The sequence below is a fragment of the Mytilus galloprovincialis genome, chromosome 6, assembly GCF_965363235.1.
Source record: "Mytilus galloprovincialis chromosome 6, xbMytGall1.hap1.1, whole genome shotgun sequence".
Classification (NCBI taxonomy): Eukaryota; Metazoa; Mollusca; class Bivalvia; order Mytilida; family Mytilidae; genus Mytilus; species Mytilus galloprovincialis.
In genome coordinates this window covers 44,138,897-44,154,166 of record NC_134843.1, presented here as the reverse complement: position 1 = coordinate 44,154,166, position 15,270 = coordinate 44,138,897, and the positions used below count along the sequence as shown (strand labels likewise).

General features: G+C 30.7%; 1 protein-coding gene across 1 annotated transcript; it reads right to left on the bottom strand.

Annotated features, from left to right (window-relative positions):
- Window positions 1-2,539: 2,539 nt before the first annotated feature.
- On the bottom strand, window positions 2,540-12,745 carry LOC143079671 (uncharacterized). Its single transcript, XM_076255144.1, has 6 exons — window positions 12,646-12,745; window positions 11,829-12,239; window positions 11,039-11,160; window positions 8,913-10,615; window positions 8,048-8,272; window positions 2,540-2,776 (listed from the first exon to the last, which is right to left on the bottom strand). The coding sequence occupies exons 2-6, from the start codon at window positions 12,237-12,239 to the stop codon at window positions 2,691-2,693; spliced, it is 2,547 nt and encodes an 848-aa protein (XP_076111259.1). The 5' UTR covers window positions 12,646-12,745; the 3' UTR covers window positions 2,540-2,690.
- Between the last annotated feature and the right edge of the window lie 2,525 nt (window positions 12,746-15,270).

The window sequence follows — 15,270 nt, the reverse complement described above, 5'->3', positions numbered from 1 at the left end:
CAAGGTTGGTTTTTGTTTTAGATTGTCAACATATTCTCACACCTTTATAATACTGTTGCTTTTAATTATTCACCCCTTATTAAATTGATTTTGTATTCACATTGTATCATAGATCAAATTATTTCGTTCAGTGTAGGTTCACTGTTGTTAATATGTCTTTTGATTGAGTGAAGCCATTTCAATTGATTTTTTATAGTGTGTCTTTCTAGATTTTGATATTACACTAATGTTTCAGATAAGGGTGAAGGTTGGTTCCTATTATAACGTTAAACCCCGCTGCATTTGTTTGCACCTGTCCTAAGTCAGGCAAATGATGTTCAGTAGTTGTCGTTTGATGATGAGGTTGATAAGTGTTTCTCATTTCGCGTTTTTTATTTAGATTAGACTGTTGGTTTTCCCGTTTGAACGGTATTACACTACTCGTTTTTGCGGCCCATTATAGCTTGCTGTTCGGTGTGAGCCAAGACTCCGATTTGAAGACCGTACTTTCACCTATAATGGTTTTCTTTTACAAATTGTGACTTGTCTCTTTGGCACTCATACCATATCTTCTTATATCTTTTAATCCACAATTTTCTACAAAAACAAATACCTGTTCCATAATCAGGAATATGCCAGTTGTTTTCCATTTGTTTGGTGTGTTTGGGCTTTTGATTTAATTATTTACCTAGTGACTTGCCGTTTAAATTTTCCGTAGTTTTGCATTTTTTGGTATTTTACAAGTGAGGGGTTAAGCTAAATATACAGCCAAGTTGAATCCATCATTTTCAACAGTAGGAAATCCCTGTACCCAATCACGAGTATGACAGTTGTTTTCCATTCGTTTGACGTGTTTGATCTTTTGATTTAGCCAATTTATAAGTGACTGGTTTGAATTTTCCTTGGAGTTCGGTAGTTCTGTTATTTTACTTTTTAGTAGAATTCCTCGAGTGCAAGCGTTCTTGTTCTGCTACAATAATAAAAGGCCTGTTTAGCACATTTCTTTTTAATTTATTTGTTTTTGAAGTCACAAACAAATGTGCATTGTTCATACACACTGAAATATCGTAATTTAATTACTGTGACGTAAAATGTCTTGTTATCTAATGTCAACAAGGTGCGATATGTTTTTTTAAATGATTACTATTCAAATTTTGTTGTTTTATTAAACACGAGGATTCCCTGAGGCTAAAAGTTTGAATGCTTGATAACATTAACATTGTTTTTAAGTAAAGTTTTTACCGTGCACAAAACTCATGTTGCGTTTGTATAGAACTAGCTTAACTAACTGCATTGAAAGCAACCATTCGAATTTAACGAAAAAAATACCAGAATTTGGATTAGCTTTCTAAATTTTTTTTGAAATTTTTCTGATGATATAAGCAGTTTCCTTACAACAGCTATGTTAATCAAATAATTTGAATAATCTGACAAGGGAAGAATAATGTGACCGTGGATGCTTTTAGGTAATACTATCGGACACTGTGATGGCTTATGTCTGCATGTCGGCATTGATATTTTTGAATTGAAAATGATGTAGCGAATCATTTTTATAACATCATTCGCTTATATAAGATTTTTTTCTAAGATAAGTTTCAATAAAACGAACGCATTAAACTAGTCATTACCAAGTAAGTAATATGACAGTTATTATCCATTCGTTTGGTGTGTTTCAGCTCTGGATCTAACGGACTTTTCATTTCCTAGGAGAACCTTTTTTTACGTTTTTTAAATCTAAATGAATTATCTTCATAAGAAACATACATAGAATTCTATCAAAAAGTTGCTTTAAACTAGTCATTTAATGCATGAGCCAAATATTTCTTATCTTTATATTTGCATCGATATTTTTTAATTGAAAAATGATGTGAATTATTTTTGTAACATCATTCGCTTATTAACGATGTTCTTTAAGATAAGTTTTAATTAGCCGAGTGTGGTTGTAACGAATTTTCATAACATTCACAAAAAAAGCAAAAAAATACAACTATTTGTAGAATAAATTGGTTTTGGAAAAGGGATATAAACTGCGGAAAATAGAAATAAAGACATTCGTTATGTCTTTTTGGCTTATTGCAACGAGTTTATTCTAAAAATACTTTGAAAAAAGTGACATTTTATTTTATAATTTTTCCTTCTAACCTTTAAAAGTATTTGCTTTTGTATTTATTTTCGTGTTTTCTATAAAGATTTAGCAAAATCTGGTTTTGAATGTAGTGTTATTCCCATTATAATAATTATATGTTAATACGGTTGTCACTGTACTTTGATGATTTTCATTAGCAGCAATAGAATCAGTTTTAATAGTTATCAAAGGTACCAGGATTATAATTTAAAACATTCTTATATTGTATTTGATATATCTGACCGAATCTGATATTCATTGGTGTATGAGCGATAACATCATCATAAAGTCAAAGTATGTTACATTCTCAATTTTATCTTCATACTTAGTAAAGATAGTTAATAAATATATTTCAGCCATTGTGTCACATCTTATTTCTCATTTTCCTCTAGTCCATGTCCATTCACAAGTCACTAGTTTAAGAATATAAGCAAGTTGTAGGAATATAAATTTTATATATAGGCATATTTAACAAATTCAAATTTATCAGGTGATCATTTTCATTTATGAAATGAAAAAAAAATAATGAAGTGCATGGACGGAATATCTTGGGACTTTTTCAACGAATCGTATAGCAGTCTATGTTTTATCCGAAGCCTGGTCTTCCCCATCTCTGAACAGGCCTATGTATGTGTCTTGCGCGATTGTGGTTAAGTTGGTGTCTTGGACCACCTGTAATAGAAAAGAAAACAATCTGTTATCCACTTGTTCCTTTTTTGAAGTTTAATAATATATTTGTTCATAAAAATTTTGTCATTTTATACAGCAGTCAAAAACTACATGTCGTTATAAAAAAAAAGTGTTATTTCCCAAAGAGAAAAAACATAAAAGGTATATCAGTAATACTAAACTTAAGTATCAGACGTATCTTGTGTACCTATAATGAAACTTTCTGAATATTTGGTATTATTCGGCCAGCAGCTCAGGGTAGAAAGAACCCCCTTTTATATATTTTTTGTCTACCTTTTTGTTGTTTAATTCTAATAAAATATTCTTTAATGTTAAAACTTTTTTTTCAATTATCATTTGCATTCCTTTTCTTTTTTATTTGAAACATTCTTTTATATTTTGACTTATTTTCCCTAATTCAATGCTTTCTTGCTTTCATCCATGCAATATAACAATCATTGAAGTTTATATAGGATGTTTATCTAATTTCAGGATGTTATTGTAATTTTGAATGAATAAGAAAATTTATGCCTTAAATAAGAAAAAATATGTCAAAACATTAAAAGAAAATGCTTACGAAAAATCTTCAAACAGATTATATATACAAAAAGGGTCCATTTAAAACTGTGTAGATATATTGATTAACACATATCAACCTGCTGATTAAGATCCACTTGAGACAGTTTACAATGCGAAAACCATCGAAAGTGAAAAATATTGTTACATTGAAAAGTGGTAGAATATCATATTTCTCTACTTATTTGATAACGAATACTTTCCGCATTGCGGTTAATTGAATAAGACAACTTTATTAATTTGTAGTTTAAATCAATCAAACACCTCCGATTCCTCCATTACCACTACTACCAACACCACCACAAACACAACCATCACCTACTTTGTAGACAATGTGTATCCCTATCGAGATTTTCATACCTTAGAATGCGAGTTTTATAAAGTATATAAAGAATGGAATATAACTATCAAGATGAATACATAGTCAACGGGCGTACAACTCATCAAAGATATATATTATTTTACTTTCATTTCATTTTTTTTAAATGCATTTTTCTTATTCGATTTACAGACGGAAAATAAAAACAAAATGCTTGGTAAATTAGATAATATATTTCTAATTGAGTTAAGCATATGCAGTCAATTCCATGTAGTAAATATGCGTAAATTACGACTTAATTGGTGAATTGCAAAATAAAACACATAATATGTCCATCAATCATGTAGTACGATCCTAACTTTGGACATGATTTACTCTGTTTCTTTAAAATCATATAAATTACATTTAATATAAACTGCACATTTAATCATTAAAATACAACAGATTGGAAATTAATGGTCAGTAAATAAATAATTTGTTCCAAATGAAATGTTGAATATGATTTGAGTAGTATCTTTATAAATCAGTAAAATATTGATAATGAGTAAGAAGAGTATCTAATTCAAAGTATTTCTGATATTTTTTTTTGCTACTGACGAATTAAGTTTAATTTGTTCCCTTTGATTTGTAGTAATAGTGATAATCGTTGCAACCAAAAATTGAAAATAATATTAAAAAATAATATGTTATGACAGTGAAAATTAAAAGATTTACACCTTTCAAGATAATAGCGAATGGAGTTTGTCAAGTAAATGTTTGATTTTATTTAACTTATTGACATGATAACTACTATCACTGTCAAATACAATTTTTAGTTTATGATATTCAACAGCATTTTGTCAAAAAAACTGTGCAAATGCCTCATAACGAATTATATACAGTCAGTTTCGTATTTTATCATAAAAGAATTAAGTTGTTGTTGTTTATTTACACTTTTTACATTGTGATTCTCGCTAATTAAACATATATTTTGTTTATTTGATTCAAGGTGGCCAATTAATAAAAACTTTTGGTAAAGGTTCATTAAATGTTGTAGCTTGTTGTGACGTTCGTACAGTGACAGAAACAATAGTTTATTGAACTTTGTGTAATACTCCGGGAGACATCGGTCATCCCTGGTGAATACCTATTGCATTGAGTGACGTCAATACAGAGCTATGACAGTAAATAGCTTATTTCCTTGTTATCATTCAGAGGTTCCCGCTTTGTGGTATTGAATATACCATATGCATTTTACATTCTATTTTAACTCTGACATTTATAACACTATTATATATTTGAGGAGACAGTACAATAAAAAAGTATACGTATTAATCATATTCAGTCAAATGTCTACCTTATATTGCAAGAAACACATTGAAGACAGATCATAATTACCATTCAAACTGTAAATCATTTTGTAGTAGACTACAGCCTTTGTTAGTTTAAAATGATGAACAACCTTTTCTACATTTAGAACTTAAGTGTCAGAGATATAGGTAACACCAACCACCAATGCGTACTAATTACTTGTGTAATATTATAATGTTACACCTTAAGATTGGAAGAGTACCGAGGTGACCGCGCTAAAAAAAAATATTGAAAAACCCACATGAAACAAAAACAAGGCTATTACTATCAAAAAAACTCATACTAGCTCAACATTTTTTTGGATGATAGAATGATTTGATTTTACACGTAACACAATATGTTTCAATGAAAAAAATGCATTTTAAAGATATTTCTGCAAAACAGCAACTTTACTCAAAGTTGTATACAATTGTGTTAAATCTGATACAGGTTTTGTAGTCGAGGTTAAAATTGTGTCACTAGTCGAAAATGCTGCTTTTTATTTCATATTAAAACACATTTTCTTATAAAATTGTCAAATACTTTTTTTAGACGTTATGAAATTTTAACTGTTGAGGTCAATAAAAGCTACTGGTTATTTTTTTGAAGACAATGATAAAATATGTTTATAGTGTGTTATTACACATAAATCATTATTAAAATACAAAACTTGAAATTCAGGTGTAAAGGGGTAATAGAAAAAATCCGATCGGTTCCTTCATAAAATAGGACAATTCCAACAAACCACCCTAGGTCGCTTAGTTACTAAAACATGAAAATCGAGAGAGCAAAATCTGCTTTTGTACGTACTGATAAAATTATTAAATGGATTCACATCAGATTGCTAATTTAAATGAAAATAATTATTATCAAATTGCATTCCTCTATCGAATTTTACTGACTTTATTAAAATTCTAGACCTATTGCTATTGTACAAGACCCCCATACTACTTTATGTGTTATGAATTACTTCATTATCATGTATTATTTTCCCGGTTAGAAATTCAGATTTGTTTTAACATTTATTTTCTTAAAGTTATCAATCAAACAAATGCTACAAAATTTTTTTCAAAAACCACATTTCGGATAAGAAATAGATATTGAGAATAATTTTTTCTTCTTCGTATGGATATAACGAAATTAAAAAGTAGTGGAACACTTAAGACATCTGACTGTTGTTGATATTACATGTGATGTATTGCTTCTAAAAGATACAAGAGTTGAAAAATAATAAAAAAATAACGTCTAAAGTCAGGATAATTGTACGTTATGATTCATTACATTTTTAATGCTTAATTTGGAAATTTATCTGAAGTCAAAATATATTAATATTAGGTACATCTAGTTAAATGAACATGTTTAAATAAAAATATATGATCACATGTACGAAGCAATTTTTTCGTGTTTAGCCTGTATAAGGAGCTAGAAATGTTTTGAAAATAAGTTGAAAATAAAATCCAAAATATACAAATTTAAAATTCAAAATTCAAAAAGCGGTGTTTTTTTCTGGTTTAATCATCGAGTATAATTGAAAATAAAAATGTTGCCAGGAAAAAAATATTATTTACGTGATAAAAAGAAATGGCTGGAAACCGTGATTGTGAATCCAAAGGCTCTTATAAAACCAGAGATAAACTCATCATAAATACCAGGATTAAAATTGTGTACGCGTCTGTTCGTTTCGTCTACAAAAGACTCAACAGTGACGCTCGAAAAAAGGTAAAAGAGGACAAATAAGGTACAAAGTTGAAAAGCATTGAAGACCCGAAATTTCGAAAGGTTTTGACAAATACTGCTTAGGTAATATTATTCCTGGGGTTGAAAATCCTTTGCATTTCGAAAATACGTCTCAATGTCACAAATACGCCGTGTTCACTAAAGTGGGCGACGTGTTAAGACTTTTTTGCTGGATACCATCGTGTTAAGTCTATATTTACTTTGTTTTAACTAGACTTCAAATTTCTCTTTTCAAAGAACATATTCTTTTCCAAACCCTTGTATCTTTTAAAAATTCTAAATTCTAGTTTATACATTTTATTGAGAATTAACAATACAAAACTTGTAAAACATTTATTATATAAAACACATTAAAATAAATAAGTATTTACATTTACATTATTGCACATTGTCCAAAGAGACATTTCACTTGTATAGTCTTTTGTGGTTTACATATAACATCTGATACATTTAGAACTTTGATAATTCACAGATATACCACAGGACCTTCTTTGATAGAGACAAATCTTCCCTCGATGTCAGACAACAATTCGAATTAAAAATGATCCTCGTTTGACATTTGCTTTAAGTTTAGAATCGCAATTCGAGTGATACATGTGTAGCAATGCCACAAAATACATTTTTTTTGTCTTAAGTATCGAGTAAAATGCATACAACATTGTTTCGAACATTCATTCTTAATACAACCATCATAACCATGCGTTTAATACAAACATGTTCAAAAAGGGTTATCCTCATTAGACAATTATTAAGGATTTCTCTTGATATTTTGTTACATTGAATCATGTTTTAGGTAGCTGGATAACCCTTTTTGCAATGTCACAAATAGTATAAAAAACGAGTTAATAAAAACACATGCAAACAATAATCGTTCCAACTTGTTAGCCTTGTCACATAAGGACTTGTTAAAAGGTAGAATATATTTGATCATAAAAAACATCTTTTATTTGTGCAAACAAACACTCTGATTAAAATTTTAAATCATCTCTCAATCCATTTTTATTCAAACAAAATGTCCACCTCTTTGTCAGATAAGATTTCCATTGCTAGATCTCGGGCTTGTAAAACTTACATGTGAACAATGCAGAATGTAATTGAAAATATTGTCCACATTTGTGACTTTTTCTCATATTGATCAAATAGGCTAGTTTTGCGTTCTTGTTCTTGAAATGGACACAATATGATAAAAAAGGTAAATTATTTATTCTCAAAGACTCTCTTGGATTTTATACCAAATTAGTAATAGAATTGCTTTATATGATCATATATATATCCTATGTGTGTTAATTCTCCAAACTACCCAGAAAACCTGCCTCTACTTCCGCTGTTATATTCTTCGTCTGTACAGTGGCCTTTGCCGCGTTGGCATTTTCCTTCTGTAATATCATAATGTCCATAACTACAAGTTTGTATATAGTATTTCTTGTAAAAACATCTTGCAAATGTATTACATTTGTTTACACATGGATAATTGACCAAATTTTCACAAGGTGCTCTGCAATCATCACGTTCAATCATGCATCCTCTAATTGCACATTCTGAAACAAAAATAAGATACCCATTAAATACAATTTTAGAGTATGCATAACTTTAGAAAGAACCAGTAACATAAATGCATTAATACGTTTTTTTAGGAATTACTTCCATCAGAACTAAAAGATTTAAAAAAAAAAAAACAACAGATAAAAGTATATTGAGTCAATTTTGAGTGAAGCCATGCTTATAAACAAATAGTTGGAAATTTGAAATCTGAGATGTCACTGCAAACTGTCGCATATCGAAGCAACTATCCATAAAACGGAGCCAACGAACACAATCATTAAGGAAAGTTAAGTTATCAAAGTAATGTTTATCCTATTTATCAATGGTGCGATGATTGCTGTAATGATTTTTTTTTTTTATGTTCTTCAGTTAAAGGAACTTCGGTCACAATTAAACTTGGTTTATTAAGCATAAGTTGTAGTGGATAAATCTTATTTGTAGATTTTAAAACATCTTTTGTTTACAAAGAATATATACATGTAGTTTAAATCTGTGCAGGTGTAGTATGGTTTTATTGCACGTTTTAGCTGTGTCCATCGTACAAGAACATGAAATTGTGTTTTTTGTCATCCCTTTTTATTACAGAAGGAGTACACAAAGCTGTTCCATGATATTACTTGTCAATATAATACTTACTTTGTTTTTGAGGTGTTTGGGGCAATGACAAGCTAGCATCAGTTTGTGTATTTGCTACACGTGGTCCTTTTGGTTGATTGTCTACTGAGGGTCTACGTTTTGGTGGTGGTGGAGGGAGGTTCTGTTTACGTGCATGTTCCCAAGGCCACCTGTTACTGTAATCACAGAAGAAAGAGACGTATATTTGATCAATGTTGAATTGTGGACATGATGCAGAAGATGTGTAATTCCAAACGTTCATAACAGAATTTCCAAAATTTCCACCATACATTTTTGGGAAACGTGGAACATCGGAAATTCTTAATGCACCAGAACACGGTCTGTAGTAATCAGTACCCGGGATTAGACACGTAGCATGACACACTCTCCCACATGAATCAAAAGCAGAAATTACGACATCAGATGGATCGTGGATTTCTGGTTTCTTCACCGCAACATATGCAACTGACATGGATATAGCTAAACGATGATCAATAACTGCATACTCCCTATATGTCCCATCATAATTAAGTCCATCAGATTGTATGTACATTTCACCTGCACCGCTAGTGGAACTTTTACAATTTCCATAGTTTTCTGGTCTACCTGGTCTTATGTATTTGTTCATAGCTGAATATCCAGATGGAGCATAGATATCTGATTTTGATGCCTGCTTTCCATTACGAATTGGGTAAGATCCATAATTGGTGAAATCTGGTGGCCGTTGATATGTTACTCTAATTGGTAAATAAACCCATTCTCTTGTGTCACTTTTACCATTTACACAAAAGTTGTTTTGTACAGGTTTGTGCAATGTAGGCTTTACTTTTGGTGGTTTTGGTACATGTGGCTTTGGAGTTGGACAGCTGCCGTCTCCTGTGTTTCCTCCTCCGGTGTTTCCTCCTCCGGTGTTTCCACCACCAGTGTTTCCACCACCAGTGTTTCCACCTCCTGTGTTTCCACCACCAGTATTTCCTCCACCAGTATTTCCTCCACCAGTATTTCCTCCTCCAGTTGCCATGTCATCTTCATATTCTTCCAGTGTTTTTGACACACACCTAAATGCACCAGCTACATCAACACACTTTATATATTTAGAGCCACAATCCTGATTATTTCTACTACAAGTTGGTCGAGGAGCATACTCATATATGTCTCTAGTAAATTTGTCGTCCAAACCATCTCTCATTGTCATACTTCCGATCCCCATTGCCTCCTCTGGTGCATGAAATATATCTCCAAAGAATTCGGCAGGATAATCTACCTGAGGGTCTATTCCATTCCGTCTTTGGTTGTCTCTAAACTTTTCCCATATAAGATCCACAAAGGCATGATGCATAAAAAAGATAGGATCATGGGCAGCTGTCTCAATAATTCCCATCTGACCATCAATCCAAACATGAGGAGGTCCGTGTAAAAACTCCATGTCATGCTCGGGTAATGCTTCATCTCCACAAATTTCTCCATATCTTGTCCTTGACGTGACATTTAAAAAGTCTTCTTCGCTGTAAAGTTTTCCAGAAACTCCAATATTTCTTGTTAAAGGTCCAACAGCAGTTTCCCAGTTTTTGAATGGACCTGTTGTAACTAATCCATCTCCATTTCCCATAAATTTGTCAGTCCATAAGATAGACTGTGTAGCGTCTTCCATATAGAAGTCGAGAGTTGAATCCCAATAAGGAAGCGTAACGGTAGGATCAACTTGCATCATAGCCTGTTCATACCTAAAAAATATCAGTAAGAAATATTTTATTTTTACTTCAAATCAACACTTGAACTGTCTTTTTTAAAACTAGGGTAAATAAGCCCTTTAATTTTGCAAACAAAAACCAATTGGTAAAGTTGGAGTAACATGCTGTATATAGTTATTTTATATGAGCTTATTGACATTGATTGTTCGGTTATCTTTAGTAGTCGGGTTTTTTTTTAAGTCTTGAACAAATACTTGTACATCAAAATACTTTTACATTTGAATACTGTAATCTGAAGCATCAAATCATGTGAGTCCATCTATGCATTTTAATTGAACAAATTAATTTTTTTAATGCACTTCAAACAGTTGTATTGTAAATCAATCAACATAATTTCATATTAAATTTTACTAAGCTAAGTGGATCATAATATTCAGCAAAGATTATCATACGTACATTATCAAGAAAGCTCTGTGCCACGGGCCAAATCCACATCCACCATGAGCCCCCAACTGTTCACCAGAATGAAAAGCTGCCAACAAACCGAAACGACTGATTGATTCGTTGTCGACTTGTTCCTATAAAGATGATATAATGTTTGATCATATATTTAATTATATTCATAGATATAGAAAGATGTGGTGTGAGTGCCAATGAGACAACTCTCCATCCAAATAACAATTTATAAAAGTAAACCATTATAGGTCAATGTATGGCCTTCAACACGGAGCCTTGGCTCACATTGAACAACAAGCTATACATGCATGTATATGAATGATAAAACCTTATTTTCTAACAAACAACTTTTAAAGACAAAATGAGGGAAACACGAATGATTCGAATTAAACTGTAAAACAAAAGGTATTTGGCAATTATACAATATTTCCCTATTTTCCTATACTATAAGGATTCTGATATACTTATTTTTATTTAAACATAGGGTCCAGCTTTCTTTGAACTTTTGTGTTCGCATCTTAGCGAAGAAAATGATGCTGGTGTTGTTAGCTGAGCTCAGGTTTTCTTTTTCTTAAGCATTATTTTTCCAGCATTTTCTTTGATTTGAACAGTCCATTAATTCGCATGGAAGTGCGTTTATTGACATGATTAATTTCTAGTATTATACAAATAAAAAGAAAGCATGGCATTTTAAGACAGTTAAGTTGTGTGATAATGTGGAAAATTTTCATATCCTGCAATTCTTAAATCGAAGTACTTTAACAATGTCAAGAATGTGCAGACTACTCACATTTGTGGATTTCAATGTTGTAATTGCATTAAAGTATTTTTCTCGTTCTTCGTCAGTCATCATTCTTATTTCTTTTCTCTGTCTTCTGGGGGGCTTTCCCTGACCTTCAGCTTGTCGCTTTGCTCTAAGGTTAGATTCTACTCCGTCCATATTTCCCTTAAGATACGCGTTATTTTTAAGACCAAGCAGTTTTCCCTTGTATTTTCTGTCGGTTGATGTTTTAAGTCTGTATTCATGATAACAAGAAAAGTGGATACTGTATCCCACACTCCTGGCTACTGTAGTCTTATTGTAGAAACCGTTGTAACAACGTGCTAATTTAACAGGGTAGTCAATTTGTTCTACTTTAGAAAAAGCATATGGCAGCCATATACATATACACACACAGATTTCATGTATAAAGAATCGCATCTGAAATTGAAAAAAGGTTAAATATTAGATGTATTTTGTTGCTTTATATAACTTGCGTTATATTTTCAATTTTTAATTTTATTCTTTTTTTCGATTTTATTTGCTAGTTCATTTGTGTTCTCATTTACTTAGAAAGAAGAAGTTATCAATAATTCCATTTAAAAAAATAGCTACACAATCAAAATAATTTCCGTTTGAAAAATAGCTACATGGTTAATAATTTTGTTTGAAAAATAGCTTTAAATGGTCAATAATTTTCGTTTTGAAAATAGCTATACATGGTCAATAATTTTCGTTTGAAAAATAACTACCAAATATGTGCCCTTAGACAAAATAAAATCCCTAGACCCACAGTTTATTTGTATTAATCAAATAAAGCATGAATAAAAATAATGTAAAACTATACCTTTGGTTGGTTAATCCGAATTTCTAAAATAATGCACACATTATTTGAACCTTTAAATATTATAAATGCAGAACTGTATTATTATTAACAAATTTAACATATGGAAATATTCACAGACTGCTAGTATTTATTAAATGTGTCCTGTACAGGGAAATAACATTGGTCCAATGAAAAGTCTTATATCAATTACATAAAATGACAATCGTATTGTAACATATCTACGTAGATGTGACAAAATCTGACAATGAAAACTACAAACTTTTGATTGATGGACCCACGTTGTACATCCGTCTATTGTTTGATACACAAAAAATGTGTTCGTTTCAATACGATTTAAAACATTTTAGAGTACGTGAGTTTTTCTCGCCCCTCCCAGGTTTCTGCTAGGGTTTAATCTTTATCTCTTTTGTAGCGTTTTGTCATAACTTTTCTTCTATTTCTTTTCGGTCATATTCGTTCCTTTTTTTTTAATTTTTACTCGAAATTTATTTCCGTTTTAATCTTACAACTCACTATTTAGCAAATACCAGAGACACGTAGTGTATTTGTAAATTGAATTTACAAAACCATTTTGTAACCTTTTTTAAATACTCTTAACTTGAATTGACTGGATTCCTTCACTTGCCAAGATATATAAGATTTAGTAAGTAGCATAAACATTAATAAGACATTATTTTATGGGTTTGTGTAAATTGTTTTATCAAGGAATTGTATATCTAAATATATAATTCCTTGTTTTTATTAATATGTCGTTAACCCCTCGGCGTACAAATGTGTATTTAGGAATAAATTATTCTTGAACATAGATTTTTTTCAAATATTTTTTTCCATGTTTAGGTTCGATATTTAAACAAAATCTAAAAAAAATATACATCATTGGACAAATATCAATATTATCAGTCCAATTTAAATATGTCCTGCCATGTCTATAGATTTCAATTCTGTCGGTTTTATAAAATCGCCCATTTTTACGAGTTCTGTATCAGATTTAAAGTATCATTTTACTTCACATACAAATACTAGTACAAAGATCCTATTTTGATATCCTAGTTTGAGATCACCTCTACTTTTTGGTGGGGTTCGTGTTGCTTTGCTTTAGGTTTCTATGTTGTGTCGTTTGTACTATTATTTTTTTTTGTTTGTCTTTTTTTCTTTTTTGGCCATGGCGTTGTCAGTTTTTTTCGATATGTGAGTTTGAATGTCCCCCTGGTATCTTTCGCCCCTCTTTTTTTCCCCCGGAATAATCTGCAGTTATCTATATATTTTTTTAATTGTTCTGTATTGTATTTCGTATGGTTTAGTAATTAGTTTTATTGTCGGGTATATCATGAAACTGTAATTGAATTCTGAACCAAAATCTGCTACGCATTCATCCATTATTTTTACATCATGGTAATGAAGGTTATTGTTATAAATCTAATGACCTTGATAATAGAAAATAGATATGTCAATTCATGTCATTGGCCCACTGTTTATTTAATATTTTCTTCATTATTATTCAAGAGTACTTGTCAAAATAAAAGTGTAAATAAAACGTCATGTGTAAATTATACAGCACATTGGACTTCCTTGTCGCATTGCATTGAATAATAATTACAATAGTTAAGAAAAAATAGTTACGCATTACGGAAAGATTTGCATGCAAAATTTACATTAAATTGTGTTATGGTCTGTCGATGGATGGCTGTCTACTAAATCTTGGTTCTTAAAATATAGTTTCTTAAATATACGTGTTTCGCGATTTAAATATAATTAACCATGCACTGGATTTACGGCGATTTAGAAATAGTAATTTGGCCGGTTTGTAAATACTGAATTACAATTATAAGTTATGAACGATTACAAAAATATATTCCCTATCTTCAGTTACTAAATATCATAATTTAGTTTCGCTATCAATAATGCATTGATATTTTCAGTCTAATTAGGAAAAGCGACAAGCACTAAATCTAAATTTAGACTATATTTACGACCACAAAGTCATCGTAAATGGGTTGAATATATATTTGTCCCTCTCTTACGTTTAAGTTGACGTTTGACAGATAAATGTTATTGAACAGGGATAATTTTGCTTGACTTGTATATGCTTAAAAGGTCACGTAGTCTTCGTTTATATATATTCTTATTTTAAGACTCCAGTTAAAATTGGTTTGCTGTAACTAACTGTCGTATCATGTTCAAAATTATCAATAGATTTTCAATTCATACAAGTTATCTTCTACGTCATTTGATCTCTGGTGGATAATTGTCTCATTGGCAATAATAACACGTCTTCTTATTTTTATAAATACTTAACCTTCATAGCCTCAAAGACGAATATTTGGTTCCGTCATTTCACTAGTCAATTTCAATCGAAGTTTTGTGTTTAAAGTTAACGTTTCAGATCCACAATTTGAATATTGGTTTTTTTTTTTATTGCAAATATAAACTCAATATATGTTTTTTCGTGTTTCCTGTTAATAAAAATGTGATGATCATGGTCACTTCCTTTCATTTTGTATAAATAAAAAAAAAAAAAAAAAAAATAGCATTCAATTCTATGACAAAGATTAAATAAATTTGTTTTAGATGTACGTTTACGTAAAGGCTGAATAGAGCGTAGCATGCTACGTTCGTTAACTTGTC